At 39.5% G+C, this 27385-nt stretch overlaps 1 protein-coding gene across 4 annotated transcripts; it reads right to left on the bottom strand.

The window, feature by feature from the left end:
- Nucleotides 1–47: 47 nt before the first annotated feature.
- SPPL2A (signal peptide peptidase like 2A) lies at nucleotides 48–26988 on the bottom strand. 4 transcript variants are annotated; one of them, XM_032123149.1, is made up of 17 exons: nucleotides 26751–26988; nucleotides 22900–23019; nucleotides 21505–21687; nucleotides 20652–20741; nucleotides 17317–17450; nucleotides 15542–15693; nucleotides 14683–14779; nucleotides 13291–13392; nucleotides 12590–12671; nucleotides 12264–12338; nucleotides 11571–11627; nucleotides 11362–11415; nucleotides 10836–10935; nucleotides 9927–10004; nucleotides 9432–9592; nucleotides 7255–7288; nucleotides 48–2745 (listed from the first exon to the last, which is right to left on the bottom strand). In XM_032123149.1, exons 1-17 carry the CDS (start codon nucleotides 26802–26804, stop codon nucleotides 2714–2716), a joined length of 1605 nt encoding a protein of 534 aa, XP_031979040.1. In that variant the 5' UTR covers nucleotides 26805–26988; the 3' UTR covers nucleotides 48–2713. The 4 variants fall into 4 exon arrangements, with proteins under 4 accessions (XP_031979040.1, XP_031979039.1, XP_031979042.1 ...); XM_032123148.1 differs by lacking the exon at nucleotides 7255–7288; XM_032123151.1 differs by lacking the exon at nucleotides 11362–11415.
- Nucleotides 26989–27385: the final 397 nt, after the last annotated feature.

Here is a 27385-nt window from a genome sequence, read left to right as displayed (position 1 = left end):
CAATCACAGTAAGAAAAGGATGAGTTAGAACAAAGCAATTACCCAACTATTTTTTTCCAAGTAACATTTATTAATAACATTCTTAAGGTGATAACTTAAGAGTCACAAGGAAGGGGGCTGTTGTCAGTAAACATACAATGAAAAGGTAGTAAGATTTTTCTATTAAAGTATGACTAACAAGGCTTTTAACAGTGTTTAGCTCAACCAAATTTAATATTAAAAACATTCAAAATTCCTAGAAGTGTTGCAATCAGTTCTATTGAACTTACAAAACCTCATTTCAGTAGTCAATATTAACCTACTATTTATATAAAATTTTAAACTCCATTTGTAATTTTTGTAAACAAAGCACCTAAGCATTTGAAAGAAAAAAAGTTAGTTTACATCCCACTAAACTGCAGCACGTGTGTGTGAAACCTCAGGCATGATCAGGCATGGAGCATTATTAGGCACAGAACAAGACAGAGCTTCCACAGCCAGCTGCTGAATACACTTATGTTGCCAAAGGTCTTTTTTATTTATACTAATTCCATTATCACTTACAGCTGAAAATTTAATAAATCCTCCATGTGGAAGATTTCAAAGAGACAAAGAAGTCATCTTACATAGGTTTGTGAAGCTTCTGAGGGCTTTCAATTAATTGTACATGACTTTGAAAGAGTTATGACTTCTTTATCTGCTTCAGGAATTTTCAGAAACTTCTTCAAAACCACTGAACTTTGGCAGATACTGGGCTTGTCTAAGAGCACGACAACACATCAGAAGACACATTTTCAGTCTGCTATTAAAACATTGAGGTATGCTGTAACTTATTATGAAATGCCAGTTAAATAAAAAACTGCAGATGACTGAAGATGACTACTGCATTCTGAGGCTGTCAGTTCAAGCTCGAGTCGAGGGGGGGAACTACTAACATAAAAAACTGCTTGTAATTTCTGTTTTCTTAGGGAAGCTGCAAACAAGGTGAGGTATCTTACCCGTAACCACACTCAATCTGTGTGAATGGCTACAACTGAGAGATATCCAGGCTGTCGGTTTGTCTGCTCCTGACTCTTGCAAACAAAAGTTTCAACTTGATATAAATTACGTAAATTTGCAGTAAGCCTTTGTTAACTGCCAATACAGATTTTCAATTGTCTTAATTAACATACTTCCAAAGCAAATCTGGCTAAACTAGATTTAATCAGGGTAAATTTTCCTGAGCCGACTTGCCCCAAACTGACTAGAAATGTCTAGAGGTGACCTTCAAACAAAGGAGGCACTTGCAGAAGGCACTGCAGGAAAGCCTCCACTGCCACTGCCCAGCATGTGCTTACTCAGTTGTCTTCTCCAGGGTTCTTGAACTGTACTTGCTTTAGGAATGACATTCATTTAAAGAATAGGAAAAATGTTTTAACGACTACCTGCCATTAGCACTAATTGAACTCAGTGGTCTCCCCTTGTAGCCTTCTCCAGTCTTCTTTGGTGTGAAGTGTTAGCATTACAGCTATACAAATTTTCTATGCCTAATCCCCCTCAATTTGCAGTTTCCTGAAAAAAGAACAAGTGTCAAACGAACTCTTCTAAATGCAAACTAATGATTTAAACTATTTATCCTTTTCCAAGTCTTTAAAAGCAAAAACAAATTAAGATTAAACAAGTTAAACACATGCATTGGCCTTAAGTAACACAGGTACTACTAGCACTATTCAAACCTGTTTTGTCTATCAGTTGCAAAGAATTTTCACAAATAGTTCAAAAAAACGTATGGTGCAGATGCAAAAGGTAAAAAAAAAAATCTGTCCTGTCTTCCCCCATCCCTCTGAACTGATCCAGAGCCAATGAAGACCACAAATACACACCTAGTCTCAACAGATGGGAGAACCAGGCCAGTGTTAACATTTTATCCCATCCCTTAAAATAGCATTTACTGAGCAGAAAACCTCTTGCCTTTTGCACCATCTTGTTTGTCAAATATTCCAGGAGCTGCATAGAAGTTTTCAGGACCATGTGTAAGTACCTTCCTTTTTTTATTGTTTTTAAATGTTTGGAAATGTATATAATCCAAGGCTTCACGCTCTTCAGAATTAAGGCATAAGCCAGTGATACAATGAGGGGGTGGGGAGGAAGAGTTCACAACCCCACACTCATTTTGCCCTGTTATTTATTTTATGGCTAACAATGTACACAGACTTACACACTGTTTATTGAATCACTTGTAGTAATGGAACTATAGTTTCATTCTTCAGTTGCTATAGTTACATTACTATCCAACTTTGCATTCAAAATCTGCAAACAAATCCTACGAAGGATACTGTATTTTTTTTTTCCAAGGAAACTTCACTAGTCTTAATCAAAACTTTAAAAAAACATTTCACTCAAGCTGATATGGGCAAGCAACTTTTATAAAAATATACTGTATAGAAACACGGTTGGAAAATTGCATAGAAAATATCCTTTTATTTAAATCGAAATAAGGCACGGTGTTACTAGCTATGGTTTGGCTGTAAAAATGCAACTCTATTTTGATTACTTCCATGTTATTAACAGTATTTTCCATAAAAATATAGGTGCAGGAATAAAAAACCCTTTTACACAGAGTGGGAAACACTCTATTGTAAAATTTCACCAAATTTACTGTAATTCAGCTGGCAAAAATTCAAATGCTATTTTAAATCAGGATCCCAAATATTACTGTCCTCCAGGCTGTTCAGTGGCTGATGCTGTGCTTTCTTCATTTCCTGTGTAATCCAGGTGTTCCATCATCTAAAAGTAAAAAGGAAAAAAAGTGAAAAGAGATGGCTCTTTATAAAGAAATACTCCTTCCCCCCATTGATCTAAAGTATTTGTTAGCTAAGAGAAATATAATTAAACACGTGTTAGAGTGCATTTTAGCAGCATACATTTAGGAAGTCCTCTATAGATCAGAAAAGTATTTAAGCCAAATAATCAAAGCTAATGCTTTCCACTACAGAACGATTCTCCAAGGACCCGAGTCCTCTACAAGGAAATAAACCTATAAGTCAGAAGTATCTCAATTATTAAATACAAGGAACAAAAAACAATTGGGGTTAAGCAAATTTTTCAAAGATAGGGCTTGCAAAACTGGAAGTAGACTCTAGGATCTTACCTGACATTTACAGGTAGCAAGCAATAGCTTGAACAGAAAAGACTAACTTTCCTCTTTTCATGGCTGTAAATGCTACCTATGTTACAGTTAGTCAAAACTAACTGTATTGGTCACATTTCTTTGTAGATTTTCCTTTTATTTTAGAAAGGATAAAGGAAACGGAACTGTAAAGTCCTGCATCAGGAGAGAATCCAAACCTGATTATTATAGACTGATTATACTTTGCATTAATGTAACTGATTAGATTGCCTGAGTAACTCAAATCTGTAGTTGTCCTGAGTAAAAAGCAGCCTGTTTCACTATCCACTGCTGCATTGCTGGAGGCAATGAGGGCTCTGGTTTTCCCCTTGAGACAAGGCATTGAATGAATTACAAAGGTAATACACGCGTTTGTTAGTGTAACAAACTGAGACCATCAGTTTAAGGGTTTCAGAATTGAGCATAATTAACAAGAGGCCAAGAACTGGACAGTTTAGGTAGCTGAGAGCCAGAGACAAAAGACACGGAAGTAGTACAACTAATGCTGAAAAAACAGAATGTGCCAAGGAGCTCATATACCCAGAGTGGCAGGATTATTAGGGCAAGGGATAATGCTTTAAGCATCTAAAGGTAGAAAACCCTACTTATGTTCTTCCATAGTGGCATATCCTGCCATTCTTTCTGTGCAACAGCTGCTCACTGTGTGGGTTCTGATCTATGCTGGGCAGATTTCCACACAATTATTTTCTTGTCTTACTAGCACCTGCTAGAGAATCCTTGCCAGGACAAAGCCAGGCCCTGAGACTGCTGTGTTGTACACACTTTAGTGTGGTATCATTTTATGTACAGGGCAAAGAGACGAGTTCCATTAACTTTTCTCTTCTCTAGTTATGACCCAGCTCTGTGCCATTCCTTCTTTTATGCCAACAGAATTGTTTCATTGCAAAGTACACAAACATACCTTATCAAAAGCACTTTTGCTTAAACAAGCTGTTTCACAGTCCAGCTACACCAATGTGCTGTGCAGTAAACCAAGATGACAGTTCCAAAAAACAAGTCAGTGGGATTTGGGTAAGGTTTACAAAAGCCCAGTGGCCACAGCATCAATCTAAGACCAGAAGAGGTCTTTCACATCCCTCCCTTCATGTGCCAGAATCACAACAGTCAGAACTAAGGCAGGCACCAGTCTTGCCAATAGACCTTAGACCTGAGTTAGAGCAACAACACACACTCAGTCCAGCAGTGAACACCCAGCTCTTGAGCTAATGACAATCTTGCATTTATTTCAGTTTATCCAGAATTTTCCTCTACACTGTGACCAAAAATCCACATCAAAAGTCACCCAAAGCAAACACTCCCTACAATTACAGAACTCAAACCATCCTTTTGAATGAGGATTAAAGTATTTGTTTCCAGGATAAAAGAAGAACAACCTCCCCCCACAGTACCATATTACATCAAGTCATGCCATGTATCTTCCTTCAACCTAGGGAGGATCATGTAATAGCTGGCATAGAGAAAGTAATTTTGCTAAGCATTTTTGTACAATGTTTTCCTATTAAATTCACAAGGTGCTTCTAGAAATAAAAGTATTTGCAATAATTCAGTGTATTCCGAAGTCAAAGATTCTTCTATTAGTCCTACAACACTAAGCAGCAAAAAATGTACTTTTTTTGTACAAATGCTGGAGCTAGCACCTGAATTTAAATTTTAAAGTCTCTGCTTAATAATCAGATCTTAAAGTTAACTTTAAAACCAAAGGCCTAGTAAAGCACTAAGGATGCTTCAGGGGGGTGTTTAAATAAATGTTTCAAGGCTAAAAATGTCACATCACCCCATTCCTAATCTTTCCTCCACACAGAAGGACAGCCCACAACGTAAAGCTGGGGACAACAGGTGCCTCTCTAAAAGTACGAGATGGCATTTATGCAGCTTCCTCCACACGTGTATTTCCACTGTGGATTCTCTCAGGACAAACCCTTCCTCAAAGTCTCAGCAGAAGCTGCAGGAACCTTTATGGCAACCAGGTGCAAGATGAAGGCACCTTGCTACAATCCTGGACAAAGCTGTTGTTTTAAACCAAGAAAGAGGCAAAGCAATCTGACTGTACATTGTGGAGAGCTCACAAATATTTTTGAAGTGGAAGAGATTTAGAAGCTTTGCTCTCATATCTGAATTTCTGACAGTTTTTAAGGGGGAGGTGTAGACGTTTCTGTTTAACCTATCTACTAACATGGTGAACTATTATAAACTAAAAGCACCAAACTTACCCCAAAAAAACCACTTCCACAGACCCAAACTAGAAATGGCAGTACAAATCTCTCTGTAAGAGTACACAGGTACCTATGCACACAGTTGCCTGCAAGATTCATGGCAATAATGCTGCATTCACAGAATTCTTAACAACTCACAGTTATGATGAATTTGCAAGTATCTAAAAATGTGATTATAAAACTTATGGTACTAAATAGCAGATGCATGCTGTGTAACATGGCAGTGACAAATCTGTTGATTTATTACTTCAAAGAAGGTAAGAAGTGCTAAACACTTGGAACTGACAAACTCTAACAGGTTGCAAGACTACTCTATGTAGAAGACTTCAAAGTTGCATTAGGCCACTAGATTGTCCATGATGTTGCTAAAATTATTTCATAGATTGCACTGATACAAAAAACAGTGTTCTAAAATTAAATCAATAACTGGAAAATAAGTATGAAATTAGTTTATCGTGAAGGCATACATGAGGAGTATAAGCAATCTAGAAAACCTAGATAAACCTTTATTATACACTTCACAGGAACAATACTGCCAGTTAGGTGGCAGGAAAGTAAGTATGTTATTCTTCCAAGAAATCTCTGCACTTCAGTGAATAGTTAAAATGTTTTTCTGTGCAGCAACTCATTACAGCTCAAGACTACACCATAAAAAAGCCACACAGAGCATAACTAGAATTTAAGACTGCATCATTACGCAGAAACAGAAATGACCTCAGCTATGAATTATGGGACCTCAGAGCTATCTTGGGGAGTCAAGTATTTGTCATGCATATAAAGTAGAAACTAAAAAACTGATTTTAACAAACCTATCCAAGAACTCGAGTGCACACAGCAGGACAGAAGAATTCTATGTTATAAAAATAGTCTGGCCATCTGCTTTTAATTTGCACTCATACCTTCCCACTTCCTAATACCATCTTTGGTTTATATCTAATTTCTTTATTACTAAGGCTTTTTAATGAGACTTAAATTGTTAAAGTACTCTTTTTTAGAAGAAAGGAGCTAATGAGAAAAGTACTTTTTATTTGAGAATTTAAGACACAGGCAGAGTTCACCATCTCAAATTGTCTTCATGGCAGACACCCTATGCTTTATAAAGAGATGTACAACTCCAGCAACTATAATTCAAGATTATATTTAAATGCTCAAATTCCACAAGGAGCTGAAATTTGAAAGCCTGCACTGCTCTCTCCAAGTTGTGTGGACAGTGAAGATAAATACCAACAGTGTTAGCAGTCATGAGCTACTGCCAAGAAAGGTCAAACCTCGCTGCAGTCCAGACGTGGTGCAGCAGCAAGGCCACAAGAGCCGGTCCCAATCCCTGCTCCCCAGCGCAGTGCAAGCAGTGCAGACAGGATGGGGTGAAGGACACTGCGGAGCAGGAGGGTGACAGAAGGGATGTAGACATGATTACTAAAGGCAAATTTGTAATGCTCAGTGTTGTAACAAAAGACAACAAAATTGTTGTTTAGGTCTAAGCAGGTTTTCACATCAGTGCAGCGACACAAAAAAATCAGGTGAAGGGCTGCAATATAGGTAACAGAAGAGGAACTAACACTAACTGCAAATATTTGAAGACACTCCTAGGGATTTGGGAAGTTAGAGAGTAGAGAAGCATACAAAGCCTGCCTTCAGGCTTAGGAATCATGGCTTCATTGCTACTTATGTTTTCCTTAACTCCTTTAAAAAAATAAAAAACGCAAAAGACCTAAGTGTGAATACAGATTTGTATCTTGTCTTCAGTTCTACCCTCTTCTATTGAGTTATTAATACAAAAATTAAGAAGTAGATGCAAAAAAGACTGAAAAGAAGAAGCAGAGGGGGAAAAAGAAGAAAAAAGAACTGTAAGATGATTAATAAAGTTGCAGTAAAAGAAGGCCATAATCACACCTTGTAGCAAAGGCGTCCTGGAGGAGTCCAACACCTAAATAAAATTCATTCCATTATTAAAATCATATACAACAAAACCAACAAAAAATCAGAAAAACCCAAAACTCCAAAAACGTAACTAATGGACTATTCTTAGAAGTTTAGTCACCTGATGCACTGTATATGCTCTTCTACCCCTATTCTTAGGACACTTTGCTCTAACAGCTCTGCAAGGGTTTTCTGTTCCCATGAGGGCAAAGGAAACCTCTACACAAGTCTGGCCACCCTTGTCAATGGAGCAGCTCTGCCCAAGTCTGAATCACTGATGTTGAAAAAAATTGTCTTCTGACACCTTTCTGTATCTTTCCTCCTCAGAATGAGCACTGAAAACTGGAGATTTCAGCCCTGGGGCTGTGTGGGTTGGGGCTATTCGGGGTTTTGTTTGTTTACTTGGATTTTTTTGCATGTTTGTAAGTTCAGTAAGGACAGTTCAAAATACAGTTTTAGATAAGGAGGACAATATCCGAGAAAGATCAACCCTGCAGCATTTTGAGAGTGCAACTTGAATAACACTCTCTGAGAATAAAAAATTAATATAAAAATATTCTTCAGAAAGTTATAGAAAAATAGGAGTTAACAAAGTTACACAGAGGTCAACTACAGGCTCAACTACAGAGAAGTCTAACTCAGGGATGGTGGAGTGGGGGTTGAAATCAGCATTTTATATTGTGCTAGAAATGAAGTCACCTGACTCAAAACAAGTTCAAAACTACTCTGAAGTTCAGAGTCGTTTTAATCCTTCAAGAAACCAGTTGAAAGGACATGAAATAACTACTATGGCAACATAATTCTTTCAAGTATGAGTTTTGCTACAAGAAGTGCAAGAAATTTTTTGTCGCTAAGGAGACCTGCCAAATTTATTCAGGCCAATCTTACTAAGAACTCAAGTGAGGAAAATAAATTGCTAAGTGTTTTCCTCCCAACAAACCCAGAGCTACTGGGCTTCATAAATGTGACCTTGTTTATTTTAGAAGAGCTAAAAGTCACTAATTTATATATAAATGCACAGTAAGCCAAATTCATTCTGACCTACAGAGTAACATTTCTGTTCACTGCACCCATGAAAGGAGTTGATTTTGTAAACAGAAAGACAGGGTATTTAGTTAAAGCTGAAAATCTCCAGAGTAATTTCACACTTAAACCAAACTCCAGCTGAAGCAGGTGTAGAGTATTAGATCAACAAACAGTAGCATTTTGCTAGTAATACTATAGGAGCCAGTACCTGTAGCTTTACCTTTACAAGAATTACCCTCGACTTCCACTGACCCACTTAAACCTTCCAATCCAGAAGCTAAACAAGCAGGAGCTGCCCCTATTCACCATCAACTTGATACCCACGCTCCCCCAGAAGAGACTATCTCATCTCTGAGTTCAACATGCCCTAGGTACAGGTGATGGTGCCTCAATTCAAACAATACTGGACTTAGGTCTCAAGCAAAGCACAGAGTAATCTTGAGACTGGTCTGTATTCTGATAAATGCCAGCTCTCAAGGGCTACTGGCACACTCAGTTACTACATCAAGTCCCATCAGGGAAAATGTGCACGTATCAACTGGTGGGATTTTAAGAACTGCAGTTCCTGGGTAGTGTTAGACATAACCAAAGGGGAAATAGATTATCCAAGGCAGTGTGCCCACAGTGTGTGCTGCGATAGGAAACAATTGTATAACCCAGCTATTTTGTTCCTGAATGCTCCATACAACCTGATGATGTAGGCCATCAGTGATGCATGGAAAGTTTCTGAAGTTCTAGTTGATCACCAGTTTTTTTGAGCTGTCTCTAATACAGAGCTGGTACAGTTTGGAGTCTGCATGCTTAGTTCAGTGACTCATGTTATACCACATCAAGATGATAGACGAGGAATGTTACAGCACAAGAAAACATTTCAAAGTGGATAGAACAAATTTCTTTTCCTCCCTGAGTACTGAACCAGCTATTTCATCTCCCTTGAGCTTTGTTCTGCCATATCAACTACAAGACTAAGATTTTCTAAGGGTAAAGACTATTTTTCCTTATTAGTTCCAGAAGATTACAGGAAAACTAGCAAAAACTGGATTGCAGGTGATATATCACCAAGTTCTCAGAGAAGCATATACTCAAAAGAATTAACAACAAAATACCCAAGGCATCCAGCCTACCTGGTAACTGCTTCCTTTCCAAAACTTCTTCATCTCTTTGCGCCTCCAGGCAACGAGGGAGCTCGTGATGAGTGTACATGGTACAAGGTAGAGAAGGGCAGGCTGCCCCATCTTCATCAATGCCAGGACAACAAAAGTCAGCACCATACCAACAGCATAAGCTATAAAAAGACATTCATACATACACAATTAAGAACAGGAGGATTTTTAGATTAAGTCAATCATTTAGTAAGACAGAATTTCTTTTTAAGCAATATTTTCTTTGTTAATATAACTGAAGGAGAGACACAACAGGTTGCTCTGTATTTGCAAGATTTCTCAAAGCAATTGACTACCACAGAGAATAGTCACCTTACATATAAGCAGGTACACTAAAAAGAGTTTATAAAGCGTTTCTTGACAACACTGAACCTTACCTGAAGAAAACCATCTAGTTTTGCCATTTTAAAAAAGCTACCATGAAGATCAACAATGCTGAAATATCACATGATTTACCTATTGTGCAGGAAATGTAGTATACAGAAGATGATCTTGTTTGAACATCAAATCTTCGACAATAGGCAACCAGAAGCCCTTGAAGGAAAAAAAAATTTTAAAAGGAAAAGGATTAATGAAATGCTTAGTCATGATTTTTTCTCTCCCCAATTTTCCAAATGAAAACAGCATAAAAGAATTTATAGTAAGACTTCCCATTATTGTTTTATCTTCTTCCAATTATTTTTTCTGTAAAGGCAAGAATCAGTCTAAGAAATCCTATCATAAGTCTAGAAAATCAAAACCATAACAGAAATATGAACCAAGCAAGCTTGGAATTAAAGGCTGGGGGTTTTAAGCAACCTAATTACATTGTGCTATTTTCAGCTTTCTAATAGAGAAATGTAATCTATTTTTAATACTTTTCTTCAACAGGATTCTAATGCTCACTCTTAACATTCAGCAATTTCGCCTGCACATGCTCAATTAAAGTAATGTGCTCAAGACTCCAAATAGGGCCAAATTCAGCTCTTCTGAGAAAGATGGAAAAACTTGGCAATATTTTACATTACCTCACCTCTAATTACATAGTCTAGGATATGAAAATCCTAAGAAGTCACAAAATATTTGCTTTCTGTGGGATTTTGATGAAATTTAGTTAATTCTGACAACTGGATTTGCCTATGGGACTTGCATTTACTCAATCCAGTGCAACAAAAAATAGAAAACCTTTCACTATTTAAGTATTCTGTAACATACTGAGCTTTCTTCTTCTACTCTGGCTTTTGTTGTATTCTGCATTGACTGATTAAGGCAAACTGCTGCATTCAGTTTAGTAATTACTCTGTGAATAAACTCGCTGCAAGTCAGCTGAGAATAAAACCCAAAATATTTATTCATAAGTTACAGTTACCAAAAATATTTGCTCACCTGGGACAATAATGTCTCCAAAACCCAACAATGAAAAGGGCAAGTCACAGAGTGTCGATGCAGAGTGTTCCAGTCTAGGCACTCTAATAACCACGGGTAACTGTAAAACATTATTTCAGAAGCCACATAAATCTCATCTAAAGCATTCCAGTGTTCTGGATTTTTTTGGTTGCTTAAATTAATAAACAGTTTAAATATAATTAACTTATTGTTAATGCAGAACTTCAAAATAGGTAGAACCTGAAGTAAAAACCAGAAACCAACATAGAAAGTAGATAAAGCTTAAGGCAACTGGTAAGCTGGAATTTCAGATTTACAAATAATATGCACACATGAAAAAAAAAGTTAAAACAATATTTAACCATATAACGGGAGTAACAAATCTGGATTATTAACCTAACTATAGAATACTGATCAACGATATCCAGGCCCTAAAGAGAAATTTGGACAGTGAAGTTTTCCCCAAAAGAATAGTCTTTTCAGAGGAAATAATTTAAAAATCCAGTATCTGAAATACAATCCTTACTTTCTCATGGGGAGCTGAGCGTTCAGTAGGGACTTCCACCAAGTTTCCATCACTCTAGGATCAAACCCAAGTCAACAGGCATTTAATACTTATAAGAAAATAGCAGAAGCTGGCTATATTTTGTGAGAAAGTTATGCTGAAAAGCACACTATGAATTAGCTACACAGAGTCAGTACTTTAATGCTGCATGTTACAGTGACTGTTCATACCTTTTCACTGTTTCCAAAGGGACCAGCTGCAACTTCAACCATTATACTTGCCCCATTCTGAAATTGAAGTTATTTTTCAAAAGTTAGTGGTTTAATGCACCAAAACTTTCATACTACATCTACAAAAACTGCTTGTACATCCACTTACAATTCAGGATTGGAAAAATCCTGAATATCAAAGGGAATGCCCCAGTATTGTACAGTATTATACAGTATTGTTTTGCAATAAAAACATGTAGTCCAGCCTAAAATAATGTTAAAAAAAACCCCAAACAACAAGTCCACTAGATGTAGCTGGAATTTTAGATAAAAACATGTCAGCTTTTTCTGCCATGAGCTTTCTGCTTCAAAATAAAAGCAGGTTAACACTTGCACACAGTTCATACCACACTGCAAGTGATCACTGCAGAAAGTACCACAGCACATTCCAAAAAATGGGTGTTCAAAGTAAAAGAAGGAAAAAAAATGGAGGGCAGTAATTTCTCCTGATCACACTATCCCTCACACTAACTGGGGATGGTTTACTTTTGACCATGTGATTGCCATAAAAATTTAGGCCACTGTTGTCTTATATGGGGAAAAATGGAAATCAGCTTTTCCACCTTGAGACCATTGCAAACACTGACCTGTTAAACAAAAATACAGACCCAATGACCAGACATTTTTGTTCTTACAATAAATTCACAGACATACCTTTGTGATAAATGGTGTTATGAAGACAAAAAACACATCATATAGAAGGAGGAGGCCTAGAAGTATTACACAGGACTGGCAAAAAAAAAAAGAGAAGAAAATATTACTGTGGGTTTTCAAGTATCACACAGCTAGATTCTGGCACCATGTTTTTTAATCTGGCATAACATTTAGAACAGGATTAGTTTCTTTTAATAATTATTAAAAATTGTAAAATTTATGGTTTTTAATATATATTTCTTGCATGTTGAAAACCTACTTCCTGACAGTAAACTTACAGATTCAAGGCAGTAGAATACTATCTCATGGTAAGCAACTTACAGTACCTTAAAGTTGGGCATTTTCAGTGTTTTAATGAAGTTTAGGCAGAAAGCAACTCCCAAAGTATCTTGCAAAATCCACGCCCACCTAAAAAAAAAACCCCAAACCATTTTTACAGATTGTTCCAACTACTGCTGAAATCTAGATTTTGCTGGAAATAGCAAGGACAATTTCTCAGCAAGCAAGAAATTAGTTTCTCAGATTTACTGTTACCAAAACCACAGAAGTCCTAGTTTCAAGATGGTCAATTTACACCAGCCTCTGATCATAAATAGGTAACTGTCTGTGCTATCCCAGCTGTAATGGCTGGGATAGAGTTAATTTTCTTCACAACAGCTGGTAAGGGCTATGTTTTGGATTTGTGCTGGAAACAGCCTTGATAACACAGGGATGTTGTAGTTACTGCTGAACAGAGCTATTCCCTATGCTATTCTGTACCTCTTTTCTTCTGTGGCAATCGTTAGCAATCAAGCTAGTTCTTCCTCACCTTCATAGTTTTTTGTAACTTTAAATTACCACACAGTTCATTTGCATAGCTTTGTTCTCTATTACTCCCATGCTTGTTAAGCTTCAAAATACTTTCATGATCTTTTTGAAATTGGCACTGGAGTTTAGAAGGATGCTGCGCTCCAGGATTAGTTGTATGCTGGGAAGTTCATTAACACCAATTATTCACCTTACTCTTAAGTGAGAATGCATCACTTACCTATCTTCATTTCGAAATACTGCCCAGACAACAGCTGCTGCTATGCAGAATACAGCAAGAAAAATAAGCCTCACTTCAATGGTTTTGTTGCAACATGTAACCCTAAAAGAAATGAATTAAATTAAAAGAGAAAGCCTGCAACAGCCAAGACACATGCCTGTGCTATCATGGGTTCTTAAGATGACAAGGTGTTCTCAATCCAGGAGTTTCTTCTTCTTGCAACTGCAGCACCAATCCCTTTCTGGGCTGCACTAAAAACAAGCCAAGAGGGGCTTGGATAGCCTGTCCTCATTCTAGCAAACATATCCAGGGAAGGCAGCAAGCAGATGAGCTTGTTTAATCCATTTCTGTCATGTAACAATTATACCAACTGAGCTATGTCAATGAGGCACAGACATCTCATAATTGCACAAAATGGTACTGCTGAGAAAAAGCAATTTTAAGAAACATAATACAAGATTAAAAATTAAGTAACTATGTATTGCAAAATTGTGAGCCAATATCCATTTCTACCACTTACTCAGTTTTCTGTGACAGTTCTTGAACTGATAACTGACAGAAGTAATGCTTCTCCTGTAGCTTACACAAAACCCCTTTTCTACCTGATTACTACCTTTGATGGGCTACTAAATCACCTGACAGGAATATCCTGCACTAAGTAACATGCAAACCACATGACTGACATACTTCCAAGTTCATAAGCATTGTTCTTTTTGGGGAAAAAGAACTACTGGTTGCATTAAATATTCAGTGAAAAAGTGAAAATGCAGGGGAGGAAAACAGGGACATTCCCATACTCCCTAATAGGTGCAGGATATTTAACTCAGAGTGGTAAGAAGCACCCATCTGTGCACTGGTAACTCACCACCCACGTGAGGACTGTAACCACGACCTTCTAACACAGATGACATGAGCAATGTGTTGTCTACACTGAAAGTTAAAACTTGGCAGGTATAGTACAGGTCAAAAAGAAGAAAAAATCCCTCTACTGCCTATAGCACAGTACTTGCCCAAATAGGATCAAATGTGCAGGATCCTCCCCTTACAGAGTTCCTTGATGAACAAAATAAGCACATATGACAGACAACCAGGATTCTGTAAAACCAAGCTCAGCCAGCCAAGCAGAGCCTTTCAAATTTGATTACAGAATGCTTTCAAAAAAAGGCAATGCAGCAAATCTCCTGCAACTATTGTAACTGTTGATTATGCTACAGATACCTTTAATATTTAATAAAGCAGCTTGTAATTTTCTTTTGTAACTATCCCACACACTAAAACCATACAGGAAACAATTTGTCAGACTGTTCCCATATTTTCATGCTGCCTTGAGTAACAACCAGAAAATACCCAGAGGAAAGTTTCTATTTTTAGTAAGTGAAAGGTGCACAATACCTGCACTGCCCAATTGGGATTTCTCCTATTAATGCTGCAAGACAGTTGTACAGACTCATCGCAGATGCCAGGCAGAAGACTGATATTATAACATATACTAAATAAAACCAATGAAGATGGGAATCAGCAACAAAAAAATAGCAAACAGGAAACAAACACAATAACATACATTTGGTATTTTGGGTTCAGGAGGTGTCTGGATCTGGCACTGGGTGATGTGGTTTAAAGGTTGCAGTGACAGTACTGAGTGGACAGTTGGACTGGATGATCTTGAATGTCCCTTTCAACCTTGAGGATTCTATGATTCCATGATATAAACTGTTAACAGTTACAGCAGTGCTCAACAGCCACTGGAGACCACAGTCAGTTAATTATAGAAAATGCTGATTTCTGAGTGTTTCTGCCATGAGGAAGTTCTCATCAAGCAAAAACTTGACTCAGAGGTATCAGAATTGCTTTCTAGCCAGATCCTCACTACCAAAAAAACTAAATCCAAACACCAAACCCCAACTAGCAAAAAATGTTCTCATCAAGCGAACTCTAAACACTACCAGGTTGTCACTGCCATCCTCCCAAGAACGTTGACATAAATAATATATTTTTTTTGCTCATCATTAGTCACCTCTCTTCCACATGACTTCATTCAGAGGAAGCACTGCCAAGGCAGTCTTTGTAAGATAGCTGAAGAAACCTCTCTTTTAAGTAGCAACTGCATTCTTTCAACCCTCAAATCATGCATGGAGAGAACAATTTAAAAAGTTACATTCATTTTAGTTTAGAAATCTAGCTTTTTAGACTTAAACACTTAATAAGATCATGCAGAAAAATAAGTCAAATGAGATTATTCATTGTTTCTTACCTAACCATTTGTAGAAGAAATAAAGTAAGACCAGCATGACACAACAGATGACAACAAACAAGATAACTGTTACAGGGGTGAAAGTAACATTTTCTTCCTTCTTCCGTCGGGTTTCTCTCTCCCCGGGACTCGCTACTGCTTTCAGATTCTCACTGTTTTAAGAAACAACAAACACATTTACCTCAGATGACAGATTATGAAAATGTTTTACTAGGACCAGAATTGTTGGTTATGGAACATTTAGACAAGGTTTCAGTTTAGTCCTTCATACTATTGCTAGACTTAAAACCACAGAAAATGGTATGGTTATAGTTTGAGATTCTCTCCATTTTTTAATGAAGATATGCACCTCCAACCTAGCACCAATCACAAGGAAAAGATTCTTAATTGCACTCCTTTCCAATGGTGTGGTAATTGCCAACTTTAAGGGAGCACCACAAACCAAACCCCTGATCCATGTGAAAAAAAGTAGTACTGTACTCTTAAACTACTTTTCAGGATGCACACACTGAGCTCTATTAGTGCATCACCTCTGACTACAAAATTTTTTGGGCTAAACGTAGACAATCTGATACATATGTCTACAATAAATCAAAATTGTGGGTATTGCACACTTAAAACCTTAACTAGACATTAAGTGTCTGCAAAAGCCATGCATGTTAACAGAATGAAGCCAGCTAAGTACTAGTTCTTTCACCCTTACACCTCACAGAGTGAAAGAGAGGTGGTATAATTGGGGATTTTCACTGGGAATTGGATTTCTGTGCATACATACTCCATATTTATGCCTCACCATGCAAAATAAGGAGACTTAAATTGCTGTGGTCATTCTTTGAGCAGATAGCCCTTCTACTCCTTAGTACAGACCTAGTGCAAATTGTCCATCAGATAGTGTGTTCCTGAGGAATCCCAGGACCTACCTACAAAACTCTGAATTCAGCACTGAAACAGCCACCTTCAAAAGAGAATAACCCACAGGAGCAAGGCACCTTGTTAGATGAATCACCTTCTCAGAAAACAGGTTTTGAATAAGCAGCTTTTTAAAAAAAATAAGCTCACCCTAGATTTATGAAAGAGTGCTTTAACTAGTTTAAAAATTACATCTAGGTATTTTTAATATGGGAGACAGCACCACATTTTGTTATTTTAGCATTCAGTGCAGCCACACCCTGCAGCACTGCCGGGTGAAAAAGAAGCATAATCAGATCCAACCTTCAAAAAAAGAAACATACACACCTCCCCTCCTTCTACTTCTTTAATCTCTTTAAAATAGCTAGATTTGCATAACTGTGGGAAAAAGGAAGCTGCTGTTATCACATACAATCCTCTCCTTGTTGTTCTGGGGAGCAAAGCACCAGAACACCAATGAGACCCTGAAGGTACCAAGAAACACTGGCCCATTTAGCATACACAGACACCCAAGAAATACTGCAGAATAATGCCATGCTCTCAAAGGCAGCTACAGCCAGTTTTTGAGAATTATGATGCCAGTTACTGAGTGTTTGGTAATTTGTCAAAATGTTAACTCATGCCTCCTCCCAAGAGCTGCCTTATCCCTCAGGGACTTTTACAATTTATGCTCAAGGTTCCTCAAAGACCTATGGTGATTTTTCAGAGGTTACAGTGCATTTCATGGAAAAGCAGCTAATTGCACTTAGATCTTCTAATTTTTTAACTACCAACCTAAAAGAAAATAATATCCCACTGATCATAGTGACAGTTTTCACAAGCTTTGCAGTCCATGTAATTTAAGCAGTTCCATTTAACAAACTTACAGTTCTGCTACTCCGCTCCAGTAGCCTCCCAGTGCCACTGTAAACACAGCAATCAGGAAGATGACAACCATACTGTAATCAAACTCTGGCAAAGGTGGTGAATACAGAGTCACATTAACTTCATTTCCAAGCACCTGAAATACAACATGCACGTTGGTTCACAAGGAGAACAAAGAAATTATGTTGCTTATTTTCCAACTAGATGTACATCATGATTTCCTACTCTTAACCTATACAATGCTGAGAGGAAGTTTTCAACTTACTGCACAAGACATGTCATATGTTTGCCAAGAAGCAATGCTTTCCATGCTACCTTTCAGGATGGTCAGGTTTGGAAACAAACCTATTACTACTGCTGTGTAAATACAGAGATAGCACAAGAGAAAATGGTACTCCCTTGCATTCTTTCCACGCTTCTGAGAAGTTGTGCCTCTAATCCAAATGCCTCCCCAGAATATACCAAGTGCTGTCAAAGACATCTGCTCTGCAGGAAAGCACATCTAACTCAATCAGCCTGAAATACAGAATCACAGTACCAGCAGAAGTCTACCTCTAGCTCTCAAACCCACAAAACTCCCAGTTCAGATACAGACATGAGGCTTCAGACAGAATGCAGTGACAGCTCAAGGTGGTAGAAAGTTATTTACCAACAGCTTCACAGAAACATGATTTGAGATGGATTCAAATGAAAACAATTTCACACTATTTAAAAAATTTAAGACCTAAGGAAAAAAAACAAGCAGCTGAAGTACACAGAAGAAAATGGGAGAGAACACTGAGATGTAACTGGTACTGAATTGCACAAAAATCTTGAAAGCAAAACCAAGGTGCTTCCATTTGACTGAAAGGAGAGATTTGAAAAACAAAAAAGGGATGATAATTTGACAGGAAATGCCAAGTAGTGGGGAAGACAAGTTTGCTGTTGCAGTCAAACTAAGTCCAGACATCTAAAATAATTGTGCAGTGAGAACAGACTTCAGAGATGCAGAAAAGAACCCCAGATTTGTTTACAGTCTGCATGTGAGATAAAAGCAGGAGAGAGAAGAACATGACAGACAGGTTTGGCTTCAGAAAGATCAAACTGGCAGTAGAAAGACTGAATGGGAAGCCCAGTAGTAGAGTGGAATACAGTGGCCACATATGAAGAAAGCTGACTCATTTCAGCATCTGAATTTCTAATTACAGATAATAACCTTCCTGCAGGCTAAAGAAGTCAGAATCATTCTTTTTGCCTGAAGTTATGGAAGTTCAAAAACAAGGAATAAAATTAAGTTCTAGTGAAACATTGCAGTTGTATGAAGTGGAACATAACATTAAAGGGAAAAAACCCTATTCAAATCACAGCATCCTCTATGTAAAAAAAAAAACCCAAACCAAAAAAATGCCAAAAACCCCAAGAGGCTTATACATTTTTAATATTCAGTTCCAACAGATCTTAATCCAGTTTTTCCTTTAAGTTTCATAAATCTTACAAAGTATGATTCACGTTAGAATCTAAAGCAATTGTTTCCTTTTGTTCCTCTCTTCACTAAAAACTTTGTAAGTCTCAACTTCCACCACAGAGAGCACTAGAATGAAACAGCCTGCATCAGGTTAAAACTCTACAAGAGAGCTGTCCACTGACTAGAAGGTTAGTAAGTCTCTGCTATTGCTATCAAGACTCTTAACAGACCTGGCTCTAAGGGTCAAGGCTCACAGAGATGAAGTCTTGACAAGAAAAAAGAATGCTTATGCAAACTAGTCCCTCAGACTTGTGTGGTCTCTCTCTTCTAAATAAAAGGAGAAACTGGAAGCTTTAAAGAGAGTTAAACCAGAAATGCAATTGTAGTAGGAAGTGTACAATGGCTGCTGGATTCTATGCATAGAATATCATTCAAAATAACAGCTGCCAGCAACGTGACAGGAGGCTTTGGCAAAAAACTACAGCAGAACTAGGAAAGATCCCTTGTAGTCTAGGCTGTGTCCCTCACTACTTTTATGAAGGCAGTCTCATTAAAAGACAAAAATGAATTCTTTGATTCAGCAGCAGTGTGAGCCATCACCTGGCACACCAATCTAGAGCAGAGGTGCTTTGGTGAGTTACTGCAGCTGTACAGAAGTGATTCTGCATGACACCACTCCTGGGCAATAAAGTGGTGCAGAGAAGATTCAGAACCATTTAGAGTCCTAACTTGCCCTAGTTCCCTTTCATGTTAGTAGGGCATCCTAAAACCACTCAGCTAAGCAAACAACACTTATCTGACTTGAAGAAACAAATCTGAAGACAGAGGACAACCTGAACCCAACCACAGTACTTATCAAGGCTGTGGCAGTCAGCACAAACCTTCAGTCATGTCAGTGCTCAGCAAGTACCTATCTTTAATCACAACAGTAAACAACCAGAGTCCTACAAATCTAGGCAGTTTCAGTTTGCATACTTACCTAAGACAACCTCCCATGGCAGCTCTGAAGATTAAGAGCAGAAATGGTGAAGTGAGCTTGCAAATTCAACTCAAGAAGCTAGCCTCTGCTATCCACAGAAAAACATGTGCAACTCAACTCCTGCTTAGCAAAACTATTCAACACTAAATTAAAACCCCAAAACAATATAATAACAACAGAAAAAGCCACACTGAAGAAAAGATACTGTTTTCCTTAAAACCTGTGCAATATTCTGTTATCCTAATGTTACATGCCAAGGAAAAGAAACTCCAAATCCTCCCAAAACAAACTGCCCTGCTTATAAAGTGTAGAAGATACCACAACTGCCACATTTTAGTAACATGCATTTGGCATCTCTCCACGAACTCACCAGCAGAAACTCAAACCACACTGCCTAACCACTCTGTAGCTGATGCTGTCACACTGTATAGAGGGAGCTCATCATCTGCCAAAGGCAAAAAAACTCTCAGTTTTTCCTCAAGATCCAACCTGCTCAGGTGCTGCTTGCCTGAAAGCTCTGGTGCCAGTAGCTACAAGCTCAGCTGTTGTAGCTTCTGCACTAAAGGAACAATCCTCTCAGGCTACAGCTCTTCAGGAATGTCAGGCACCTGCAACTGTACCCAAGTCTACTGGAAGACAGCTTATCTTGTTCAGCAGAAAGACTTCTAAGGCTCCCCATCTCCAGTTAGGTATTGTTTCCCATTCTGTGTTCTAATCAATCAATTGTTCTCTCTTGTTCACCTGATTAGGAAGACCAGTACTTCCACAACTAAATGTCCATCCTCTCCTAGAACTGAAAGCAGTATCTAAGCACATTCAAATCAGGCAGACATCCAGACCTGACCTGAAATTAATTTATTTGTTCAAATATTTAAGTTTATACAACCATAACATGCTGAAGTTCTGTTACTTACCAGCTGCATATCTACTATGTCATTATATCTTATAAGAGCAACTGGAAGAGTCACATCTTCAAAATCAGTCTTGTTATCTGAAATAGCAGACTAAAAGAGAAAGTGTAAGTGATAAGTATGTTGAGCCTATTTACAAAGTAGGCTAAATCCCTAAAAGCAGATTATCCTTTCAATTTCAGTGTATTTGTAGGAAGGTAAAAGCCAAAAAGCTCATTCATCACCCTTTGCAAAAGGTCAATAAAGATAGATGTACTTAAATCAAACCAGATGATACCAACACATCTGGATTCATACAGCTCTTGTGCTTTTATGTAATATTACAAGGAATAATCAAAACTGTTTTTAATTTCTACACTTCTAAAACAAGATTAACTTTCTGTGATAATCACACAAATTCATAAATTGTACATATTGGTACATACACGTTGCAGCTGCAATAGAGAACAAAAAAGCAATGCGATCTCACAATACCTTTTTTATTTCCAATTTTGGATTATATTTTCCTAGCTTATTTTCATCACAAATGTTTAAAACAGTATCAGCTAAGTTTACATGGAGTTCAGAATGCACTAAAATTAGGGAAAGATAAAGACAAGTATTTGCATCAGAAACACGTTTGAAGATACAAGGGACATTTAAAAATCCAGCTCAGCTGTAGCTCCTCTTAGCAGATGTAACCCAGCACTGCACAGCCCCACCAGCACAGCTCTGTGGGGAGGACAAATGGCTCTGCTGGGACCCCACACATGGTCAGGGTTCTCTGCTTGTGGGGCTGCTCTCAGCTAACCCTGCACAGGACCAAATAGACAAGACTCTATTTCACTACACAAGAAAACTCTGTGTTGTAACTTACCAGCCTAGATTTACTGGCAATCAACAGCATTTTAGCACCCAAACTTTGTGCAATTCTTGCTTTTTCCAAGAAAGTGCAGTTTCCTCTCATCACTACAACTGCTTTGTCTTTCATTACGCCAGAAGGAACTTCAGATGAATTGCAGAGGACTGTAGAAGTCAGGTTTTCCAGAGTCCTGAAAGTCTGCAGAGCAAGAGAGAGAAAAGGAATTAAAGTGATTAAAGCAGAAAAATTGATATTACAAACAAATTAATCTAGATGACTCCATTACTATGCTCTTTAACTTGAGATTTGCCAGAAAGAGGTGTAACAGAAAAGAATGATTAATTCAGGAATATAAAATCACAGCAGCAGTTTCTGCAGCCTGCAATACTAAGGGACACTGAGAGCAGGATAGAGCAGAAGTAATCTGGATATTTCTAAGTGCAACTTCACAGCAGTTTGTATCATAATTTAATCATAAGAAACTGATTAGACAGGAAAATCACTGCTTGTAGTTCAGGGGAATCCAGTGTACACTCTGTGATATTTCCAGGCTTACAAGCCAAAAGAGCACTGATGGATACGACATAATCAGAGGTCCAAAGTATTATGCTTGTTCAAAACCAGCTGTTCAGTCTAATAATGTTTTACTTAGATCATCATCTCCTTATTTCAAAGTTTAATTTCATATGGACAATTATCTTGAAATTATTGTCAGTTTTCTTTAGTTGCTCAAGGCATCCCAGTGGCCAAAGCGGCTCAGCAAAGATGGCTGGGGCAGACAAATGATTTTTACTGTGTTTTACATTGAGTTAGTCTGCAAATGAACAGAAGGAAAGACAGAGTGCCTTGATCAATCCCAAACACAAAGTATTTCCTGTTTCTAAAAATGCCTAAGGAACATTTATTTCTGCCTCACATCAACAGTCAGAAAATACAGCACGATGGTACATTTCAGATAATCTCCTATTACACCACGTGTTTTCAAGACAATTAAATACTACATCAAACTGATGAATGAAAATTTTTTAAAAGTTTCAGAATTTTACCAGTTTTTGTAAACAAATAAACAGAACTTTAATTCCCAAATATAAAACTTAGACTTAAGGATAACATCTGAAGAAAAAAAATTTAACAGGATAAAATGAATACATAAACACATTTACAACTGATTCTAAGCATACAGAGAGTATTCCTTTTGTAAACTCTAGAAGCCAACTCTCTAAAGGATAGAAATGTCCATTATAGATTTTTTTTTTTGAGTGGTTTGGGGGGAAGGGGACAACATGACCCAAAATGGCAAATATTCAGTGTAGCACCTATTAAATCCAAAATGTTGAAGGCCAGTTATAGTTAACCCAAATTCATACTGCATTCTGGTTTTCTTGGAGAGTATGACTACAAGCTACTTACAGCATTGTCCAAGGTTTTTGGAAGAGATACCCAGTTAGAATTGTAAATGATGCAGTAATCCTTAGTTACTGGAGACACTCCACCCCCAGAGGCGTGCAGGATCCCCTCATCAGCAGCCACCTGCAACAGATCAGGGTGTTCTGAGTTAAACCAAGATCAGAATATCAGTTATATAGACATTCTTTTAAAAAGCTTAAGAGAAAGAACTGTTAAGAGAAAAGGAATTTACTCAATTATTTTACATAATGACTGATTCCGTAAGAGATGGGGAGCTTGAGAGCAGGTTGGAAAACTAGTAATAAGCTAATTACTATATAATGCTGCTTATCCTCTTTGCAAATACAGTGTATTTATGACATGTACAGTTCATGTCACCAAGCAGAATACCAGCACAAAACCTATGCAAAGGATTTCAGATTCTCTATCTTGTGCCTTCCAAAACGTGTAACATTTTACATGCAAAGCAATTAGAACAGTACCTGGAAAAGAGATTAAAATCTTTGCCTCCTTGCAGACTCTAGAATTTTCCCTACTAATAAAGTAGGGGATTATATGTATTATGTATGTACGTATCATGTGACAATTACCAAAATATTTTTGGTCAAGTAACTGTAAACACAAAGAGACCAACTAGTGTACTTTAAGAAGAATTTGTGTAGTTAAGAAAATACTGGTGTTTCTTAAGATTAGACTCCCTCACATAATATGATTCCTGTTATTTACAAATACAGCTGAATTCTAAAACTTCTCATGAAGTTAGGAATAATACTTCTCCCCAAGCATTAATAAAGATCAGGTATCTAAGTGGATAAATGAACAGACTAAAGATTAGATGCAGCTACAGCTATAAAGCAGTGAAAACAAACAAACATTATTTGCATCTCAAAGAAGTGTAACCGTAAAAAACCTGGAAGATGATCTTTTTCAACTGTTTGTCTTGAAACTGACCTCAATAGCAAGAAGCATCATCAGATTAAGAAAACATTAAATCCTGCTCTAAATTCCAGATTTGTATAAAAACCCACTAACATATTAAGCTAGAAGTAGGCATGGGTATGGGGGAGAAGCCCAAATAGTTGTCAGATACGCAACGAGCAGTGCTAGAGAGGCATTTCTCCTCAAGCTAGAAGATTTGTGTTCTACAGCAGGGGAGAACTGGAGAGAAAATAAAAGCATGTGACGATATTGTTTCAGAGGTTTATGTCTGCCTGGTTTGAATAGCAAAAAACCTTCTTCAGAGGAATCCATTATATTGGCCACAGCGCATGAACATCTGCTGGGAGAACTGTGTCAAAGGGCCTGAGCACATTAACTGTTTAACACAGAACAGTTCTTCAGCTGTCAGCTAAAATAAATTGTTCCATGATTTATGATCAGCACAAAAATGATCAAGCCTCCCTCTTAAGTGCACTCATCCAGAAGTACAAAGTAATGGTGAATTAAAAGCAGTAACTACCTCCAACAGGTGCAAACCCCAGAGGTTTACATCCATTAAAAGCTCTTTCTGCTTCATCAAGTAGAATAATAAGTGTTTTCTGGGTTCCAGGAAATCAAGTGTTAATGCTACACAAGCATGAATCTACCTAGAAGGAGTGATTACTTGCTTATTTGATATGCATGTTTTGTTTGGCAAGCTTCCCTTCTCTGGGGATTAACCAGGGAACACAATTCATCCTCATGAGGTGGAGGGAGGCAGGACCTGAGCATGACGTGTGCCCACACCTAGTCATTGCTAAGCTCTAAAGACAGCATTTAGAAGTTAAAAATTAAAAGAAACGCTACATGATGCGCCTCACTTGGACCATCCCCACGGAAATCCTGTTGCATCCACCTAAAGTCCTGTTACTTTCTAATGGCTTCAGTATCCTTGTTTCACAACAGACAAGGGCTACCGGTTTGGGTAGGTGGCCTTGCAGTCAGCTGAACTGAACAAATCCTGCTCTCACTACACATACAAAGCTAGCATTTCTCACCAAGCACATTTTCCATCTTGTTACTTAAGAACAAGACTAAGTGTGTGGTCACAAAAACATCTCTTGAAAAGATTAACCTGCTTCCCTAGGCTGACTTGCTCTGGCATAAAAGCATTCCCACACGGAGAAGAGGCATAACAGCTGCCCTTACCTAAAGGGGCATCACCATCTCCTTTCTATTCAGGTTCAGACAATTCCCAATGGCCCCTCACCTCCAAACAAATTCCTTCCTGTTTTTGACAGGTAGTTCTCTCATCATACTTCCTTCCCTTACAACCTTTAAATTTTTGTTGTATAATTCCTTATCCTTGATAGAGAAGAAGTCTCATTCTGTCTCTTAATCCTTAATTTTCCAAACGTGTCCTTGTCCCTGCAGGGATATAAGCTTGGCCTGACTGCTGAGCTTTGGAGTGTATCAGTAACCCCACCATGTAGAATACAGGAAATCAGATGAACCAGTAGACACAGAGACCAAACCAAGCCTATATTTACAACATCCATCACCATTAGTACCTAGATAAGACATACAGAAACTCAAAGGTACAGACTAGGGAGATGGTAGTCTGTACATAGCAAGTGACAACATAAAACCCACAGAAACACAAAAAGGCAGGGAAAAAAATAGCCATGAATAGAACAACCATCATTTTGTTGTTCTGCCAGTGGCCGTGTGACACACACAGATTGGCCCTTCTCCCTCTCTCCAGGCACTGGGACCCAGGGGAACAGGAGCCCATGCTCAGAGCAGCAGTGGTCCTTCCCCAGTCCCAACTCCCCAAGCTCTTAATGCCAAGACACTGCTCCTGAGGCAGAATGACCTGGGTCCAGTGCTCACCACTGCTACAACTGCATCTGTAGAGCAAAGAAGGAGGCAGGACACAGGGCCTGGAGTCTTATAGGAGGCCAGAAGCCTCTTCCCTTGTCAGCAGCGGCAAACCACTAGGTTAAGGAGCAAAGCCACTCTTCAGAAAAGCCCAGCACACCAGTGACAGCTATGTGGGATTCAGGAAAAGCAAGGGAGACAAGTTACTTCCCCCACAGGCATTCTCAAGGTACTAACAGACTGTGCTGTGCACCTGTTGCTGAGCAGATCCAATGGTGACTTCCTACATAGGAAAGAAGTATTCTGCATCCTGTCTTACCAAAACAAGATAAAAACTTCGTTAAAATTAGGTAAATAAAAAAACTCAACAGCAAAACAATTTCGTGGAACAGCATTTAATGCATATATGTCCTTTGTACTGCCTAAGCAGGTTACAGAGATTTCTGACTTCCCCATTTCACTACTCCATTTGGAGTAGTCTGGCCTGCCAGATTTCCATGGCAATGTACACCTGTGGAGAGGGAGAATATGTGCCATACCGAAACCAAAACGGCACTGAAGATGAACAAGACAAAAATCAGGACGCATACACACACTAGGAGCTTCCCCATTCCCCGCATCCAAATTTAAACACCTCTAGAAACACCAGGTTTATCCACGCCGGCACCCGTGAGATTTGTTATCTCAGCTCCCAAGGAGTGACCGGAGCTGGCCCGGCCTGAGCTCCCCGGGCTCGGTGGGGGGAACCGAGAGGCCTCGCCCGAGGCGCGCCCAGGAGGCCCAAATCCCCCGGGCCACACTGCAGCCCGAGCCGCCCCGGGGCGCCCGGAGGCAGGCGGAGCCCAGCGCAGCCCAGCCGCGGGAGACGGGAGCTGCGCGGGCCCTGCCCGCCGCGGCCGGGGAGCTCCCGGGAACGTGTCCGGGGGATGAGGCGGGCAGAGGGAGCCGCTCGGCCGGCAGCGGAAGGAAGCGACGGGCGGCCCCATCCGCCGGGGCGGCCCCGAGTGGCGCCGCTCGGCCCCGGCCGGCGCGGCAGCGCGGCCCCGCGTCCTTACCAGCGGGAGCAGCAGGGCCCACAGCGCGGCCCACAGCAGCCCGGCCGCCCCCATCGTCCTCCGCCGGCTGCTCGGGAAGGGGCCTCGCTGAGCTCGGGCTCCGCACGCCCCCGCGGAGCCTTTCACCGGCTCCCGGCGCGGCACCACTTCCTCTTCCGTGTGCCGCGGCCGCCGCTGCCGCCGCTGCCGCCGGCCCGGTCCCGGGACGCCGCGGGCACGGCGGGCGCGGGGCGGCGCTCCCGGCGGGGCGGCGCTGGGGGAGCCGGGCGGGCGCCGGGCTGCGCGTCCCCGCCCCCGGGTGTCTTTGTGCCTCTGTGTCTCTGTTGTTTCGCTGCGGCTCGCGGGGGTCAGTAGCTGCCGTATCGGGGTGTCCGCGCAGCAGCTCCCAGTGTTTTTGGTACTGACGGGCTCACTGAAACGCCTCAGTGCCCTTACGAGTAAAAGGAAGCGGCCGCGTTTGCCCCACTCTCCCGAAACAAAGCAATCCGAGTGTTTCATCTCGGTCCAGCTCTCGCAGAGCCATGGGAGAGAGGTGTGGTGAGGATAGCAGGATGTCGTACGTGAGAGCAACAAGTACAAGAAACAGCAGTGTGACCTATAACACAAGGTGGAGGAAGTTGCGTTGTTTGCTCTTA

The sequence above is a fragment of the Corvus moneduloides genome, chromosome 13 (genome assembly GCF_009650955.1).
Source record: "Corvus moneduloides isolate bCorMon1 chromosome 13, bCorMon1.pri, whole genome shotgun sequence".
NCBI lineage: Eukaryota > Metazoa > Chordata > Aves > Passeriformes > Corvidae > Corvus > Corvus moneduloides.
This window is presented reverse-complemented; position numbering and strand designations above follow the sequence as displayed.

What these genes read in the sequence shown, in the direction of transcription:
- SPPL2A (XM_032123148.1), bottom strand. Translation starts at nt 26,804, where the DNA reads ATGGGGGCGGCCGGGCTGCTGTGGGCCGCGCTGTGGGCCCTGCTGCTC. An exon ending in ATCCCAATTGGGCAGTGCAG is followed by an intron (nt 13,393 to 14,682) that starts GTATTGTGCACC and finishes CATTTCTTTTAG; the next exon opens with GGTTACATGTTGCAACAAAA. An exon ending in CTACATTTCCTGCACAATAG is followed by an intron (nt 9,593 to 9,926) that starts GTAAATCATGTG and finishes GTCTTTTTATAG; the next exon opens with CTTATGCTGTTGGTATGGTG.